A 15,465-nucleotide genomic window follows, 5' to 3' on the forward strand; every position below is an offset into this window, starting at 1 on the left:
TTCTGCTCACTTTTTTATTCTGTTTATAGAAACTGGAATCCCTCTGCAGTCACTGGTGGCTTTGGAAATGGGTAGTTTTTTAGATTTTCCACTCTAGCATCAGAAGTTTTTTCCCCTGTGTTTAACAGAGATCATTAAAAACACAGTGGGTTATAAATGTTAGTACCTCATGGCCTGATCCCATTGCCATCCCTCCCAGCAGTTACTCTGCTGACAGATAAACACTCCAGAGAGCTCAGGGAACAGACAGAACAAGTGCCTATGGCCCCATCAAACAAGTCCTTTTTCTCTGAACAGCAAGGGTTTGGGGTTTGGGCTTGGTTTGGTTTGGTTTAAATCCCTGTCTAAATGAAAATTAACTCACTGGCCCTGTTGGGCTGGTTTTTCCTTCCATAGCCATCAAGAGTTACTCTGTGGCAACAGTACCAGTGAGGCAAAACTCAACTTCACAGTTTTCTGTTCTTTAGACAAATTGGAAATAAAAGGAGGTATGCTAACATCCAAATTACCCCTTTTACTAGCAGTGCACACACTACAGAGGTAGTAGCCTAGCTACCTCTGAACACTGCTGTTCTGCCTCAGGGGAAGTTCCTGAAGTGTTGGAGATGGGACGCGCCACAAGAAAACCCCACCTCTCTCACCAGGGATCTGGTACAGTCTCTGTGCAATCATGAGAGGCATCACTTGAAAACACCTGCAGAAGGAACAAATTAATTATGAAGCAGGCCCAGCTCAGTGGTCCACAAACTCAAACCAGCAGATCATAAATTATGGTTCTCTCTAGATGCTTCATTTTGCTGGCATTTTGCCCACAGAAAGTAATGGTAGACATAAAATAGTGGAGTGCAGTTACCAGCAAATTCCTTCTTCTTGTAGAAATTCTTTTATATGCCTTTGATATTCACTGTGCCTTTTCTCATCCTGCTACTTAGTTTAGGGGATACAGAGACTACAGCCACAGATAATACCAATATATTGTGGAACTCCCCGCCTCTAGCTGAGTAACAACTGCTCTCACACAAAATCCATCAGCCCTTCAAATGACTTTGCTCTGCACCAAATACTTAAGACATTCAGTTTTCTCCCTCAAGCTCTTTACTTAAGTATTCAGGGATTTCTCTCGTCTCATTTACTTTGTCCAACTTCTTAAAAGGACAGGTACAATCCTTTCACCCAACTGCATCATTTTTGCATTTGTCATTGTCCTCAACTGTTTCGCTTAGCTGGCCCTTACTCTATCTTCTTGCCCACCAAATATATTTTGCATTTTTTTTCCAATTGGCACCCTTTTGTATTTTAAAGTCAGATTTGAAGATGACACATCTCTTCAGCCTTTTTTCTCATATTCCTTTGTAAACATTTTTATTGGCTGTAGTGTCTTGACATTATAGAACTTACATCACGTCACAGGAAAAAATTATAAAGAACTCTCCTTCCATGACCTTCCACCAGGACGGCTGCAACAGAGCCCCCAGATCATCTTCATGGCATCAGGCTTAGTCATTCACTGCCTGAAGAATCCTTTCTGTATGGAGTCTAATTCTCTGTGACTCAAAGGAACATTTCTTATGTCTCATATGATATTTCTGTAAGCCCTGAGGCCTTGCAGGATGCTTGGGAAGCTGCTTCAAGGTTTTTCTCATAAGTGAGAGATTTTGGAGTTCTGAGAGGCTTTTGAAACTTCAGTGATTCCAGGTGTGGTGCCATAAATATGCAGGTGCAGAAACATTATGGGTCACTAAAGGAACCTGACACAGACCTACATTAATCCATGTAATACATTTGCAGCAAAATTAATGTCACCTGGATTATATCTCCTCCCAGGTATTTCCACACGATGCTCTCAGGCACATGGTGTGATTCTTGGGGCTGTCCTGTGCAGGGGCAGGAGTTGCACTTTGATGATCCTTGTGGGTCCTTTTTAACTCAAAATTCTCTGTGATATCTATTCCCTGAAGAATTACTTTCTCAGCTTTGAGGGAAGAGGACGATGGTGAGGAAAAGAGTGGAATACCTTAACTTTGAGTTTTGTCTCCTCAACAGACATCTTAACCACTTCAGCTAAATTTATATAGTGGTTTGCTTTCATGCTCTGCCTTGCAAGCTGGTTTCTCTCCTATAATTAATAATTTGCAATTCCCTAACCTAAGGGGAAAATACTGCTCATAGAACATCCTTGCAGCATCCTGAACCTGTCTGAGGCCATGAACAGCCTACATGTGGCAGTGAAAGGCTTTGAAACCCTCTGGTGGTGGTTGGACATTTTGAGTTGATCCCCGTCTATAACTTGGTTTGGAGCTCTGAGAAAACCTGCCCAAATGTGTGAGCAGTTGGACACCACTGCTGACATTTCCTGCTCTCACACAACAGATCTTGCCTCCCTGTGTAGGAAAAGGTTAGTACACATTGCTCTAAAAAGTGATGTTACCCTTTCACCACAAGACTGACTATTAGTGAAAAAATGAAAGGCAGAGAAATGTCAAATCCAGTTTTCTATTATCACGTGGGAATAAAACCACACTTCCTGGTGTTTAAATTTCTCTTCATATGAACTTGTCTGAATTGAATTTATATTCACCATTGACAAAAAGCAAGTTGGAAACTCACAGCTGAGATGTTTAATAGCTAAGAACTACTTTTTGTTTCAGGTCAAAGTACAACCAGTTTATGAGGTGCTAAAAAAATTAAGAACAAATCCATCTCCTGTACCTTCACTAATCACATCTCATCTTCTCTAACAAATATTCAAAGACTCAGAGAAATAATTTTCTGAGCTGTCACAGGCAATGATACATTAAAAATACCTCTATGCAAAACCACTCTAAGAATAATAAATTATATTGACCCTTCTACTAATCTCAGGAGCACTAAACTCATGCAGTGTGGCCACCCTGAGAATAATTTAATTTTTTTTTTTGATCATGAGTTTTTATGAGGGTAAATTCCAAACTTCCATTATTTGCCTAATGTTTAGGAAGCATTCAAGCTTTTAGCTCAATGGATACTAGCCTACTAGTGAATCTACAGTTTTCCTGTAATTCCCTGAATCCCAGAACTGACATTCCAGCCATGGCAATGAGGCAACACGGAACAAACAAGTCACGAATGGAGAAGATCAGTAAGATGAACATCTGTTCAAAAGCTCCGTAACTTCCGTAACTACATCACAGACAGAACACTTCTCATGATGCATCAGCAAATGTCCCAGGACACCTCTGCAGCAGGAGCACCTGTCAGAGCTGCCCCAGGCAGGTGACAGAGGACAAGGAGGGGTGAGTATGAGCACTCCAGGCCAGCTCAGGGCTCCTCTCCTTTCCGCCCCTTACCTGTACACTCCCAAGGAGTGCTCCGACATCCAGAGTCCTTCTGGCTCTGGCGCCGTCCGTATTGAACGTCCCATCCCTCCAAAGCGCCGGGGAAAGGATGCGCTGCTTGGGCTGTGCAGCTGTCATCCATGTGCAGGTTTGCGAGGCGTTCACGGGCGGAATGAGGAAGGGATGGAGCCTCACGGGGAGCCGGTCCCTGCGCCCTGCAGCTCCTCGCAAGCGCCCGAACCCTGCGAGCGCCGCCGCCCGACGCGAGGTTCCCCCCGGCCGCCTCTGCGGGCTGGGGAGCCGGGCAGCCCCAGCGCGGCACCGGAGCATCCCGGCGCCCCGCACGCCGAACCCCGCCGCCGGGTCCCCTAGCTGTGACACACGATGTGACACACACAGAGCTGTAGCTGTTCCTGTCAGCTGGGAGAAATCTTCACCCTGAAGTCCACAGCACCGAGACTAAAAAACCCCAAACCCAAAACCCAACCCAAACCCTTTATCTCCGCCATAAAATCTGGTGTGTTCTCACCAGTTAAAAGCCCATCCCTCAAAATCTACTTCTGCATACAGAGTGGTGAAGGGGCACCCTATCTGCTTGACCAAGGCAGCTCTAAATCAAACTTGATTCAGACTTAGGCTCTCTCTGTTGCCACACTGGGCTCTGGGGCTCATGTCACATCGAGGCCAGTGCAGAGGAACCAGGGCTGCTCCACGGTGTCTGCAGGGACCCAGGACTCCACAAGCATCATGGGGCTACTGGAGCCAACCTCTTCTATCCTTCCCTGGGGCCATTGGAGGCCACTGGGTCAAATACAAGAAAGAAATAAGAGTAGTACACACACATCGACACCGACATCTGGCAAGAAACACAGATGGGTTTGTCACACATTCATCAGAAGCTGAACCCAAAATGTCTCTGAAAATAGAAACTGGCCCCAAAAGAGCAGTACATGGTGCTGAGGCAGAGGGTGGAGGGTGGCATGTCAGCAACACTACCAACCACACAGCATCATTTCTGAGTGTCCTCTAAACCATGACTCACCAGCACTGAGTTGAAATTCTTGCTTTTAAATAGTCATATTTTATCATGTTCCAAAAAATTAAAAACTCCAATAAAAAAAAAAAGCACCTCTACTTAAAACCATTCTTATAGTGATTTTTGTAACCAAAAAAAAAAGTAATTATTTTCCTTAAAGTTCACATTTTATTCCCATCAAAGTATGATAATGAAACAGAGGAGAATACAAACCAAAGCCTTCTTGCCATTTTTTATTTTCCCTCCACTGAGATATGCCTTTGATTTATTCCAGTTCAGCAAAGCAAGAAGCCACATAGACTGTTGATGTTACAAGCAAAATTATGGCATATTATACAATTCCCAATACAAGCACATCTCCTAGAAAATTTAAATCCTGTTTTCAAAGCTAGTACCCATCTGGAAACTGTTCTGACTTTGACAACAAGCCTCCAAGATATCACCAGTCTCTGAATTCATGGAATATGAGGTGAAGTAACAATATGTACTGAAACATTCTCTCCCTCCCAAAAAGCAACACTTTTAAAGAAACTGGGTTTCTTAGGAAGCAGTATAACCTTATTGTCATTTTTGACCTGAAAAATTAGTAGTCAGGGAATTTGGATTGATTTGCACTGATGATTAAAGTGAAGCAATACTTTGATGGAATGCAAAGAGAGAATACCAGGATTCCTAAAAGTCACTACCTCCCCTGGTTCTTAAGCTGCCCCTTCCCATTTTGAAGTTCTGCCCCAAATCTTCCTGCCTCAGATTTCTGTCTGGGACACAATACAGATACTCCTTCTGTAATTTTTAGGTGTGTTTTGCCAGTTTCATTTTGCTTTTGCAGAAGCCAGTTGTCATAAGCAGCAATTTCAGAGAGGTCTATGATTATTTGTCGAAGCCTTCTGACCTCCAGCCTAATTTTCTTTAAAGCTGCATAAAGGATAATAGAGGTTTAATCTCAGAAAAGAAAAAAACAAAACAAAACAAAACAAAACAAAACAAAAAAACCTTTAGAAAAGCTTTCTATTATAGGACACAAGTCAGATGCATACAAGTGGATTAGCTTCTGAAAAGCTCTACCAGCATATTCCTTGGGCTTGCCCGAAACAGCCACCAGATGTCTGCCCCTGCTGGTCTTTCCTGATACTTCTACAGGAACCTGAGGGAGAAGGAGGCTAAGGCTTTTATGCTTATCTCCTTTTCCCACCCGAGCTGAGGAATGATGGTTATATCTTTCCTTCTTCCGTTCCATCATCCATAATGAACTGAGAACAGGCAATTTCAAACAGCAAACCTACATAACTTTTCAGATACCATTTTCCACCCTCTTCCTTCTCTTCTCTTGACCACAGGTGCAACAACTGCTCAGAGTTCTCATTAACCCTATCACTTTGTCTTAGCTCCAGTATCAGGACAGAATAAATTTAATTTGGATTAAGTATTTATTTGGATTTTTTCCCCCCTCTGACCCTTTTTAGTTGCCTAGTGACTGTCCTTTCAGCTTTCAGTGCTTTCATCTGGGATAGAGTTCATTTTTTTTTTAGTAGCTGTGTTTTGGATTTAGAATGAGAATATGGGCTTGGAGATTTTTGTCTTTGCTCCTAAAGAAACTTGGCAAACTTCAATTCATTTCATAGCCACAGACACTCTATTATAATCAGTGGTTTACAATGTCAAACAACAGTAGTCTGTCAAACAGTTGGTTTTGTACTATTAACTTGTAAAAGCAACATTTTGAAATGAAGACATTGACTTTTTTCTCCTCAGTCAGGAGCCAGTGCTGTCAGGGCTGGCATTTCTTATTTCTGTGTCTTTGGAAACGCTGCATTGATCAATGCATCCATCATACAGGTACTGTATAAGGAACACCAGACCTGACTGTACAACAGAAGCAGCCACACATGACTAAACACCCCTGACAGGAATAATGACCCGTTTAACAAACTTGACTGTCTACAGCAGCACACTGGATTTTTACTAAGATAGTTGATGCAGGGCATTCATAATGAGCAGGACCAACTCTACTTGCAGCAGACAATTCTATTTGGTAAACTGCCCCAATAAACAATCAGTCCTCATTTCATTTACCATGAAAGTGGTGGAATTTAGCTGTAGGTTACTGATGGGTTCGGTCGGGACGGTCGGTGACGGAGACGAGAGATCTCTATAGTTTGATCTTTGAACATGCGCCTTATTGCAAAGGGCGTGGGTATAGGGGCACTGCTCAGAGCTGCCAGACTCAGCTCTGAGCAGGCCCAAGAGAGCAGGAGAGTAAGCGGGTAAGAGAGAGAGAGAGAGTGTAAGAGCAAAGAGAGTGAAGAAGAAGTAGTAAGAGTAAGAGCAAGAGTGGAAGTGTCTGAAGTCCTGGTTACAATACAATAAATCATCTTCTGTACTGAATATTCTAATTGTCACTAACCAATCTAATACAAGATACAAATCCTATAGCATTTACATACAGCCTATAAGAGTTCTTATATTACCATAGAGTGTTACATCTTAACTTCTAAAAACTACTCTTTGGACCCCTTCTGCTGAGCTAGTAGGGTCTGCTCTGACCATTGGACCTGTTTGCAAGCAGAGGGTATTGTTCCATCAAGAGGGGATTACCTTCAGTTGGCCATACCATTGTTTTCCAGTTGTTCAGTAACTAAGACTTGGTATTTCAAAAGTGGCTTTCATTTCGATGTTGCCTGTAGTTTTCATATTCCCAAAATCTTTTGTCAGGCAATCATATTTATAAGGCTTTCCTGTTTCATCTTCCCCAACATTTAGCAACTTGCTTTTAATTGCTAAGTTCCTTCTAAACTCTTTTAGCAAGCAGGAGTTTCTGAACTGCTGTCTCATCTGCCCCTGAGGATGCTCATGCAGGTGTGTTGGTCTCACAGCTCACCCTGGGATTGTTCATGTGATCAGCTAAAGAGCAGCTGCTTGAGCTCTTGTTTTCGTATGCTTTTTCCAGAGGTGCCTGGCACTGCAGGGATTCCATAAGGCTGGAACCTCCCTGTCATGCCCTCCTCACTTGCACTGAGACACAGAGCACTGACAGCTCAGGCAGAGCATCAGCTCACAGAGGAAGGATGTTAGTTTCAAACCAACACACTTAAATGCACAAGTTTTCATTGTAAAAATTCCATTCAGGGAAAAAAAAAAAAAAAAAAAAAACACCACAAAGTTGCTCCTTCACAACTGCTTCTTATTTCCACCAATACTTACTGCAGCCAAAGTGAGGAAGAGGATGGTAGCACAGTGAAGAAGGTTTCCACTACATATCTGCCCTTCCACTGTCATCCCAATGCACACACTCTTGTTAGTCTTGTGTAACAGAGCCATACCACTGTGCAGAGACCTCCACTGAAAGGGATTTAAACATCTTGCTTGTAATTGGAATTTCTCCATGCTAAGGAGATGAATGCATTTTCATGTCAACTTTCATCAATGTCAAGTTTCACACACTCAGAAATTATATTGTAAAATGCTGAAAATATCTACCAAGCCTTCTGAGAAATTCTAGCCCGTAGCCAGTTGCATAAAAGACTGAGAAAAACAACAATATTGCTTTGGACAAAAGAAAACTTTTCTGAGGAGTATGTTCAACACCCACTCATATTTGCTGAACTCTGGCTTGCAAAGTGAAAAAAATCTTATCTGGTAGGAAAAAATATGGTGATAAGCAACAATAAATTATTCCCTATCTCCTGGCAATCTTATACTGATCTGTTATTGAAAAATTTCTAGATATTACTCTAAAATATATATATATATATATTTTGAAGTGGCATTTCAGTAAGTTAATGAAATATTCTACCCTAATATGCATCTATAGCAGAATAAATAAATTTAGTAGTGTTTTTAGTGCATCTGAGGATACAATTCATCCAGAATGTTTAGCACTCATTTGACCTACAGATGAAGAGAGTGGATTTGAAAAGCAGCCAGGAAGACAACATGAACCTTTAAGGCAGTGACATGTCCCCTCTGTGGTCTGGAGAATAAAAGCTGTAATCCCTGAAGACAGATGTTAAAATGAAAAACATTATTAGCTGTGATTCCTGAGCCTTGTCCTCTTAACCTGACGTGTTCAATCAGTTCTGTCACAGCAGGAAAACTTTTTGGGATAGTCTTCCCTCATAGGCCTCCCACTGCTCCTCCCAAGCAGAGCCACAAGTGCTCTGAACTGCCACTGCCCTTTCCTCTCTCCAGCAGCTCCCTTAGTTGCCCATGGCATTACAATCAGGAGGGATTTTTATAGAAGTTTTTTTGGTTGGTTTTTTTTTTCGGTCTTGTTTGTTTGTTTGTTTTTTAAACTTGTCTTGTGGCTGCAGAACTTTTGGTACAACTGAATCATGTTTTCAAGTATTTCCCCAACATCATGAGAGCTGCCAGTGCATACTACAAAAATCTGATATTTTCAAAGCATCTCCTGGGTCCAAGAGCTTAGGATTTAGCTGCCACTAAAACTAAATGCAACGAATACAACGCTGGTGTCAGCAACTGTAAGAAGTGGAGCCCATGTCTTGAGCACACTTTTGTCCCTCCCTCTGGCATGTCCCCAATCACAGCATCTGCACTGAGAAGTGGGGAAACCTGGGTATATCACTGATCTTGTCTTCACAAGGATAGGAAGAAATATTTTGCCTGTGAATTTCAGGAAATATTTCTTTTCTTCTTCAGAAGGGGTTCTTTCTCTACAAACTCCTCAACATACAGAAATACCTCCTTCATCCTAGGGCTTCAGAGTAGCTGGGGATCATGGGGCAGCTGTTTAAAGATTATCACTAAGTTATTTCCCTCAGTAAGTAAAAATCTATAGTCACAGTCTTGTTTTCTTGTTTCTTTTCTTAAGCAGAATTTTCTTCATCTTGCAGGAAACAGGGTAAGGAACTATGCCACAATAATCAGGAGGAGAACACCACATCTATTCTAACTTACAAAGAGGAAAACCCAGAGGAATAACACTTGCAAGCATCAGCTGAATTGATTTATACACTGCTATAGTCTGACGGCAACAGTTTTAAAACTGCATTCATTTTTCCACTTCTTCAGCTACCACCAAGCAATTAGCAGAACTCATTAACCGAGTGACATTTTACAAATTAATGATTTACTCCTGTAAACTAGAAATGCATAGTAAATAAATCTTGAGTTAAATAGGATCAGGAAACAGTCAGTGTTTAATCTGCATTCACGGTTTTAAAAATAGAAGTGTTGAAAAAACTATCATCTTCTGTTCCAGCCTAGCTTTTACTCTATAAGAGTCATCTTTCCCATGAAATTGTTCAAGGGTAATTTTGAAAAGACGGCAAACATTAAGATTTTAAGGGACTGAAGAAAAGGCAATGTGCATATGAAGAAAGACCAAAGTTCCCTCAGTGGATTTCCATTACTGCAGACATCTTTATATTTTAGTATACTCAGAAATAATCCCTTATCTCACTGGAGCAAGAGTGTAGTAAGTGAAAAATATCCAGGAGTCTTTACTGTATTCATTCAGAGACCTGACTTCTGATACACCTGGGCTGGGTGACACTTTTGGTATAGTCAGCTCTGTGTCACAGTAGATTCTGAATTAGAAGACAATCTTTTAAATTAAAAGTTCTGTCCCCATTACTCCAACTTTGGCTGTCATTGCACCACACGGTTCCATTCTCCTCCAGGCAACATCACTGGCAGGGTAATGGCTTTTCTGTAAGGCAGCTGTACTTACACTTTACAGCTGAAGAATAATGAAAATGTTGATTCTGTAGTTTAGTCAGAGAAGGGAAAGTTTAACTTTAGATCAGTAAGAAAGCTTTGGTATATTACCAAGATTCTTTACATTGTGTGGTTATTGTGACCTCAGGTTTAAATAATAAAAACATCTTTATTTTTTTAAAATTTTCATTATTCTATTTATGCACTATCCTTCTTCCCAAGGCATAGGCATTTTTCCAGTCAATCTAGCACTTTGACAGAATTTTTCTCCCAACTTAACTATATTATCTTTTTATCTTAACAAACAAGTTATACATGTATGTCTCTGTGTTACACAGGGAAAGAAATTTGGTAACAGCTCAAAATACAACCTATGCAGTGGGACCCACACTGGCCATGGGTATCAAGTATTATTTCTGCTGAACAGGAACTATGTCAGTGAATCCAAACATGAAATTCTTCTGTTTTTATATTGGAACCTTATGCATTTCTTTTGGAGCAGCACACAATTTGAGTGACTGCCAAAGAATAGTTACTTTGAACCTCTCTATTCTGCTGGTGGACTTAGCAAAATCCTGTCACAAAAGTGAAATTTAAGTGTAGCTCAGTTTATGCTTCAAGAAACGGTAGAATTTCCTAATACTAAGAACTTTTCCAAAAAATCATGGAATTGTACTTAATAGCTTAGGTACCTTCCCTGTCCAGAGGGAAGAGATGTAACTCCAGGAGTCCAAAGTTATTTAGTAAAAAAACCTAAGATTAAAGTTTTTGGGGGGAAAAGCTGATGTTTCAAGGCACAGGTCACTAGAGCATTTGTATCTGAACAAAAACTAGTTACAGTCAAAACTGGAAGTGGATTGGTGCTAATTTCCTTTGTTAGCTTCAAGTCTTGGATCCTGAGAGTCAGTAATAATTATCAATGACCTCTGACATGAGGGATAAAAAGGAGTACCATTTGGCTATGTAAGGATTCAGTGGGGGAGAAACAGATCTCCAAACCTTCTATTTGTAAGTTTCTAAATGCAGAACTGACCTCTCCCTACATTATTTTCCCTCTCTGCTATTTTTACCTGAATCTTTGATTATACCAAAAGGACATCAAGAGTTGCTGAATCTGTCCTCCATCAAGTATCAGGTTCTTGCTAGACATAGTAATAAGTTCATTTTCCCTCTCTACAATAGTCCATTATCTTTAAAGCCATTGTAGTGGGTACATCTTTAGAGTTACTGCAATTTATCCATAACCTTCCCAGTGCATGTCTGTGGTGCTTTTCCCAAAAACTACCAACATTTTTGGGTATCACAGTCAGTGCTTCTGATTTTACTTTTGATTTTTTACATACTCCCTTATCTCATTTATCACTGTAAGAAAATGGGATGAAAATTAATTTTGAGTGGAAATTTTGGAAGTCTCTGGGAAATCTAATAAGAGAAATTCCCTTTTATTTAGGAAAAAATTCTTGTTATTAAAATGCAATGGAGAAACTGGTTCAATGTCCTTTTTCTACTTAGAAAGTTAATGTTTTATTATTTTGAAATAAAAAAAGATTTTATTTTTCTTTCCCCTCATCTTTCATTCTAAATTTTTCACTGACCCTGTGTGTCTAGTCCTACTTGTTTCACTGTACAGACAGTCTTTCCAGGACAAGCGAATGATTTCAGAAACCTGGCAGCTTTTAAACTTCAGGAAACTGTTTTTAAGTTAAGGGGACTTCAGTGGATTTTGTATTAATTGGTATCAAGCCAGGCTGTGTGACAAAGACCAGTTATCTTCAAACTTCCAAACCTGGAGCTGTAACCAGCTCCTGCAGAGAGCAGAGGTTTTCATGCATGCTGAGTATCAGGAGAATATTACCTGTCTTAAACCATGGTATGGATGGATTTCTTATATAATTTGAACTTTTAAACTTACACTTTTCTAGTAAGACAGCAATAATTAATTAAAATTACACCAACCACAAGAGTAAGTAAATGGCCACTTTGTTCACAAGTTAAGCAATTAACACTTTTTGCTACAAACTTTTAGGTATTTATTGCTAGTTAAGTCATTATTCCATTACTCAGTATTTAGACAGGATTTTAATAACGTTGTTTCAGATAGAGACAAAGTGAGTTTCTGTCATAAGTAATTTAAGTATTAAAGTTATGATAGTTTTTCCTGTTCTGAAGTACAGAAAAGTTCAGGTTACAAGATGAGGCAACAAGTTCAGAAAACTCCACAGCTTTATCAGCATAACCAATCCTTTTAGAATAAAGTACTGTCTTAGTTTCAGCCAGGACAAGTACACAATACTAAAAATCTAAGAGGAATACTCCATTTAGAACGATTTCTACTATTTTTGAGGAAGAAGATGAGGATTGCTGCCTGAGACAATAAAAGCACAAGAACTTGCTATGTTATCATAGTCATCTCCTACAGGATTCACAATGACTGACTTTGTAAAGCCTTTTATCACTCCAGATTTGCATTGCACAAAATAGCAATCTGTCAATGCAGCATTTCAGCAATTTTTGGCAAACCAGCCTACAACCACCTGAATTCCCCTAGCAAAGGATGCCATGAAGTATGGAAGGGATGGCAGAATTCACCTAATCTCAGGTTTTCCATCATCACTGGGAGTCCACAGAGTGGACACAGAGTTTCCCATGTGAGAATCCACTAAAGAGGCAGGCTTAGCTCTACCACCATGCTAGCTCCTCTCCTAAGCAATCATATAGTAAAATTTGGTTTTTTAGAACTCCCAAAGACACACTTAGAATTTCTCATGACACACCAGGAGAGACAAGAGCTTGTCTCCAGCTAACCACTGCTACTGCAATTCCAAGAAAGGAAAAGGTCCACTGTTATATTTGAAATCCACAAATGCAGGTTGCCAAGGACCCTCCTCCCCCTAACACCCACAGCTCTTGCTGGGTCTCAGACTGATGAATCACAGACTGCTCAGAGATGTGCAGGTGAGCGTCAGAGCTCACACATTTGGTCTGGAGTCCAGGAGCTGCTTTGCCCTGCATCATCTCATCTCACTGCTCCGTCACTCAGAGACTCTCAAATCTTCACCTGCCTTTTACCTGCCAGCCACTGCTCCATGGCCAGATCTCACTGTGAATCGCCATTTGTACCATCTCCAGCCTCCATCAGACACGCCCAGTTCCTTCTACAGGGTCTCTCTTCTTTTCATTCACCATGTCTGTTCTTGATAACCTGCTTTGGACAGGCTGTCTTAAAATAGACACCAACTGTGACTGAGAACATTGTGGCCTACTGTGCACAGCTGAATGGCACCAAATATGCCTTCTCTTTCCCTAAATGGGTGTGAGACAGAAAAAGCCATGATGACACAGCTTAAGGCTACAATGCTGAGAATCTTTTAGATTATTCTTTTGAGTTATACAACCTCAGAAAAGAACTCAAGCCCTGAAGCAACACATTCATTTTAGAGAATATTTCAGTAGTCTACTGATTTATCAACATGATCCACAGTCCTATTAAGTTTGACTGTGAAAGGTCATGTGCTGTGAATGGGTTCCAAGACTTTCAGGAAGTCTAAAGTCCTGGAGACAGTCATACACAGTAGTACCAAACACAAGTAAAATCGGAAATCTTACCTAGAAAGAATAAAATGCATCAGAAGGTAGATGCACTGTTTCATACACCAGTGGTGTCCTATGATAGCAGCAGCATCTGTGGATTGCTACAGCTGTAGACAAAAGGAAGCAAAAAGGCCACCAGTCCATACAGTGAATATGGTGTATGCTTTATTCTATTTACAGTACATTTGTTATAAATATAATACATTTCTTGAAAATCTTGAGTAGACTTTTTTTAAACAGATCAGTTGTTATAGTTACATAATAAAGTAAGTGACAATTTAAATGACAATCTCATGGTTGTGAAATAGTGCATTCTGTTCTGAGATGAATGAGAAAATACTCAAACTGGTTCAAGAAATTATTTTTTTAAACACCCTAGGTGGACTTCTATGTAAACCTTGAAAAGTCACCAGTTTCCATAAATATGAGAACAAAATTTTAAACCAAAGAACTGAGAATCAGAAATGGATTTGAGAGACCTTATTGAACTTCACAGTAAGGTTGGGATTTACCATGACTAATGGCTTCAGACAGGAAAAAGCCAATGAGGTTTTCTTCCTGAACCATATCCTAATACAGCCACAAATATTAACACACCATGCTGGAAGTTGTAACAGCAGTCAAGCTGCACTTTTGACAGGGCATTGGACATACAAGTATGTTCAGATCTGGAGTTAGAGTGTTTAATGTTATGAGTATCTTAATTACCAGAGAAGAAATACATTATAAAAGGATGAACGTATTTTCAGTCCAGCGTGCATTGCATCGAGAAACAAACTGACAAGTCATCTGAATATTTTGCTATTTTCTTTTCTACACGATCTTTAGTAACAAGTTAGATGTCTGAGGTGCTATTTCAAAAAAACTGCAGCAAAATGTCAACCAGCAATGTAAGAAAAGAATCCCATTTATTTTGTCTTTTAGTGCCTTTTTTTTTTTTTTTCCAGGAAGTGGTCAGATATTATTGATAATAATCAGTGCAGGCATGGAGTTCTGCTGACTTGTTTCAAACAAAGTAACTTGGTCCACGAGCTTGGCAAATACTCTGGGGGTTCCAAGGTTATAGACACCTGTATGAACGAAGCAAGCCTTGAGCTGCAAGCTATAGACCTCCTGGCCTTTAAGCTGAAGCTTGTACTGTGTTTGCCCAAGCCACGTAAAAGATCCATGTATTTCTAGTGCTTCAGAGCTGCAAAAAAAAAAAAAAGATAAAAATGTTAATTCTCTGCACTTGAAGCATGTATTACCGATTTACAAGACTCCCTCTAACTTCAAGTTCTCTCGAGATTTCAGAATGCACTGTGTATCCCTCACCAGACGCTCACAAAGATTTGTACTTTCTAAAAACTTCTTTTCAGAAGTCAGGAGCTGGGAACTTAGGTTACTTTTCTTGCTCTCTTTGGATGAGTGCCCACTGCAATTTGTCTTTGATGTCTTGGAAGCTGCTGAGTCTTTTTGACTGCTTGCCTACAATCACTGCCCTTAAATCACTGCCTTCCTCAGATGCATACTGCTGTCTTTGTTCTGCACACCCTCCTTATCTTTAAGAGTTTTAGGTTTATCTAGCAAGACAAAGCTAGACTTTGCAAGGATTAACAGTTGCCAACGTAGCTACAGACAGAACTCCACTTAACATTTTATCAAGATACTAAATGCAACTTCAAAAAAAAAAAAGGGGGGGGGGGGGAAATCACGTGTCTGTCTTCTTTCCTACTACATCCATATCCACACACACCTGTTCCCACAAATATTTGCAGATTCAGGATACATAGGATACCCTTGGGTAAGTTTAGGGATGCTTATGTCCATCCATCAGCTCAATTTAACTCTGGGTCTTACCAAATA

The 15,465-nt window shown here is 40.3% G+C and overlaps 1 protein-coding gene across 4 annotated transcripts in view; it reads right to left on the minus strand.

The window, feature by feature from the left end:
- Positions 1-13,763: 13,763 nt before the first annotated feature.
- Positions 13,764-15,465, minus strand: part of TRAPPC8 (trafficking protein particle complex subunit 8) — a 53,057-nt gene continuing 51,355 nt past the window's right edge. For all 4 annotated transcript variants that reach the window (XM_048286468.1, XM_048286471.1, XM_048286470.1 and 1 more), the window contains one exon: positions 13,764-14,809. In XM_048286468.1, coding sequence (XP_048142425.1) covers positions 14,575-14,809 — 235 coding nt within the window. In that variant the 3' untranslated portion in view covers positions 13,764-14,574. The remainder of the gene's footprint in view (positions 14,810-15,465) is intronic.

The sequence above is a fragment of the Corvus hawaiiensis genome, chromosome 26 (assembly GCF_020740725.1).
Source record: "Corvus hawaiiensis isolate bCorHaw1 chromosome 26, bCorHaw1.pri.cur, whole genome shotgun sequence".
NCBI classification, from domain to species: Eukaryota; Metazoa; Chordata; class Aves; order Passeriformes; family Corvidae; genus Corvus; species Corvus hawaiiensis.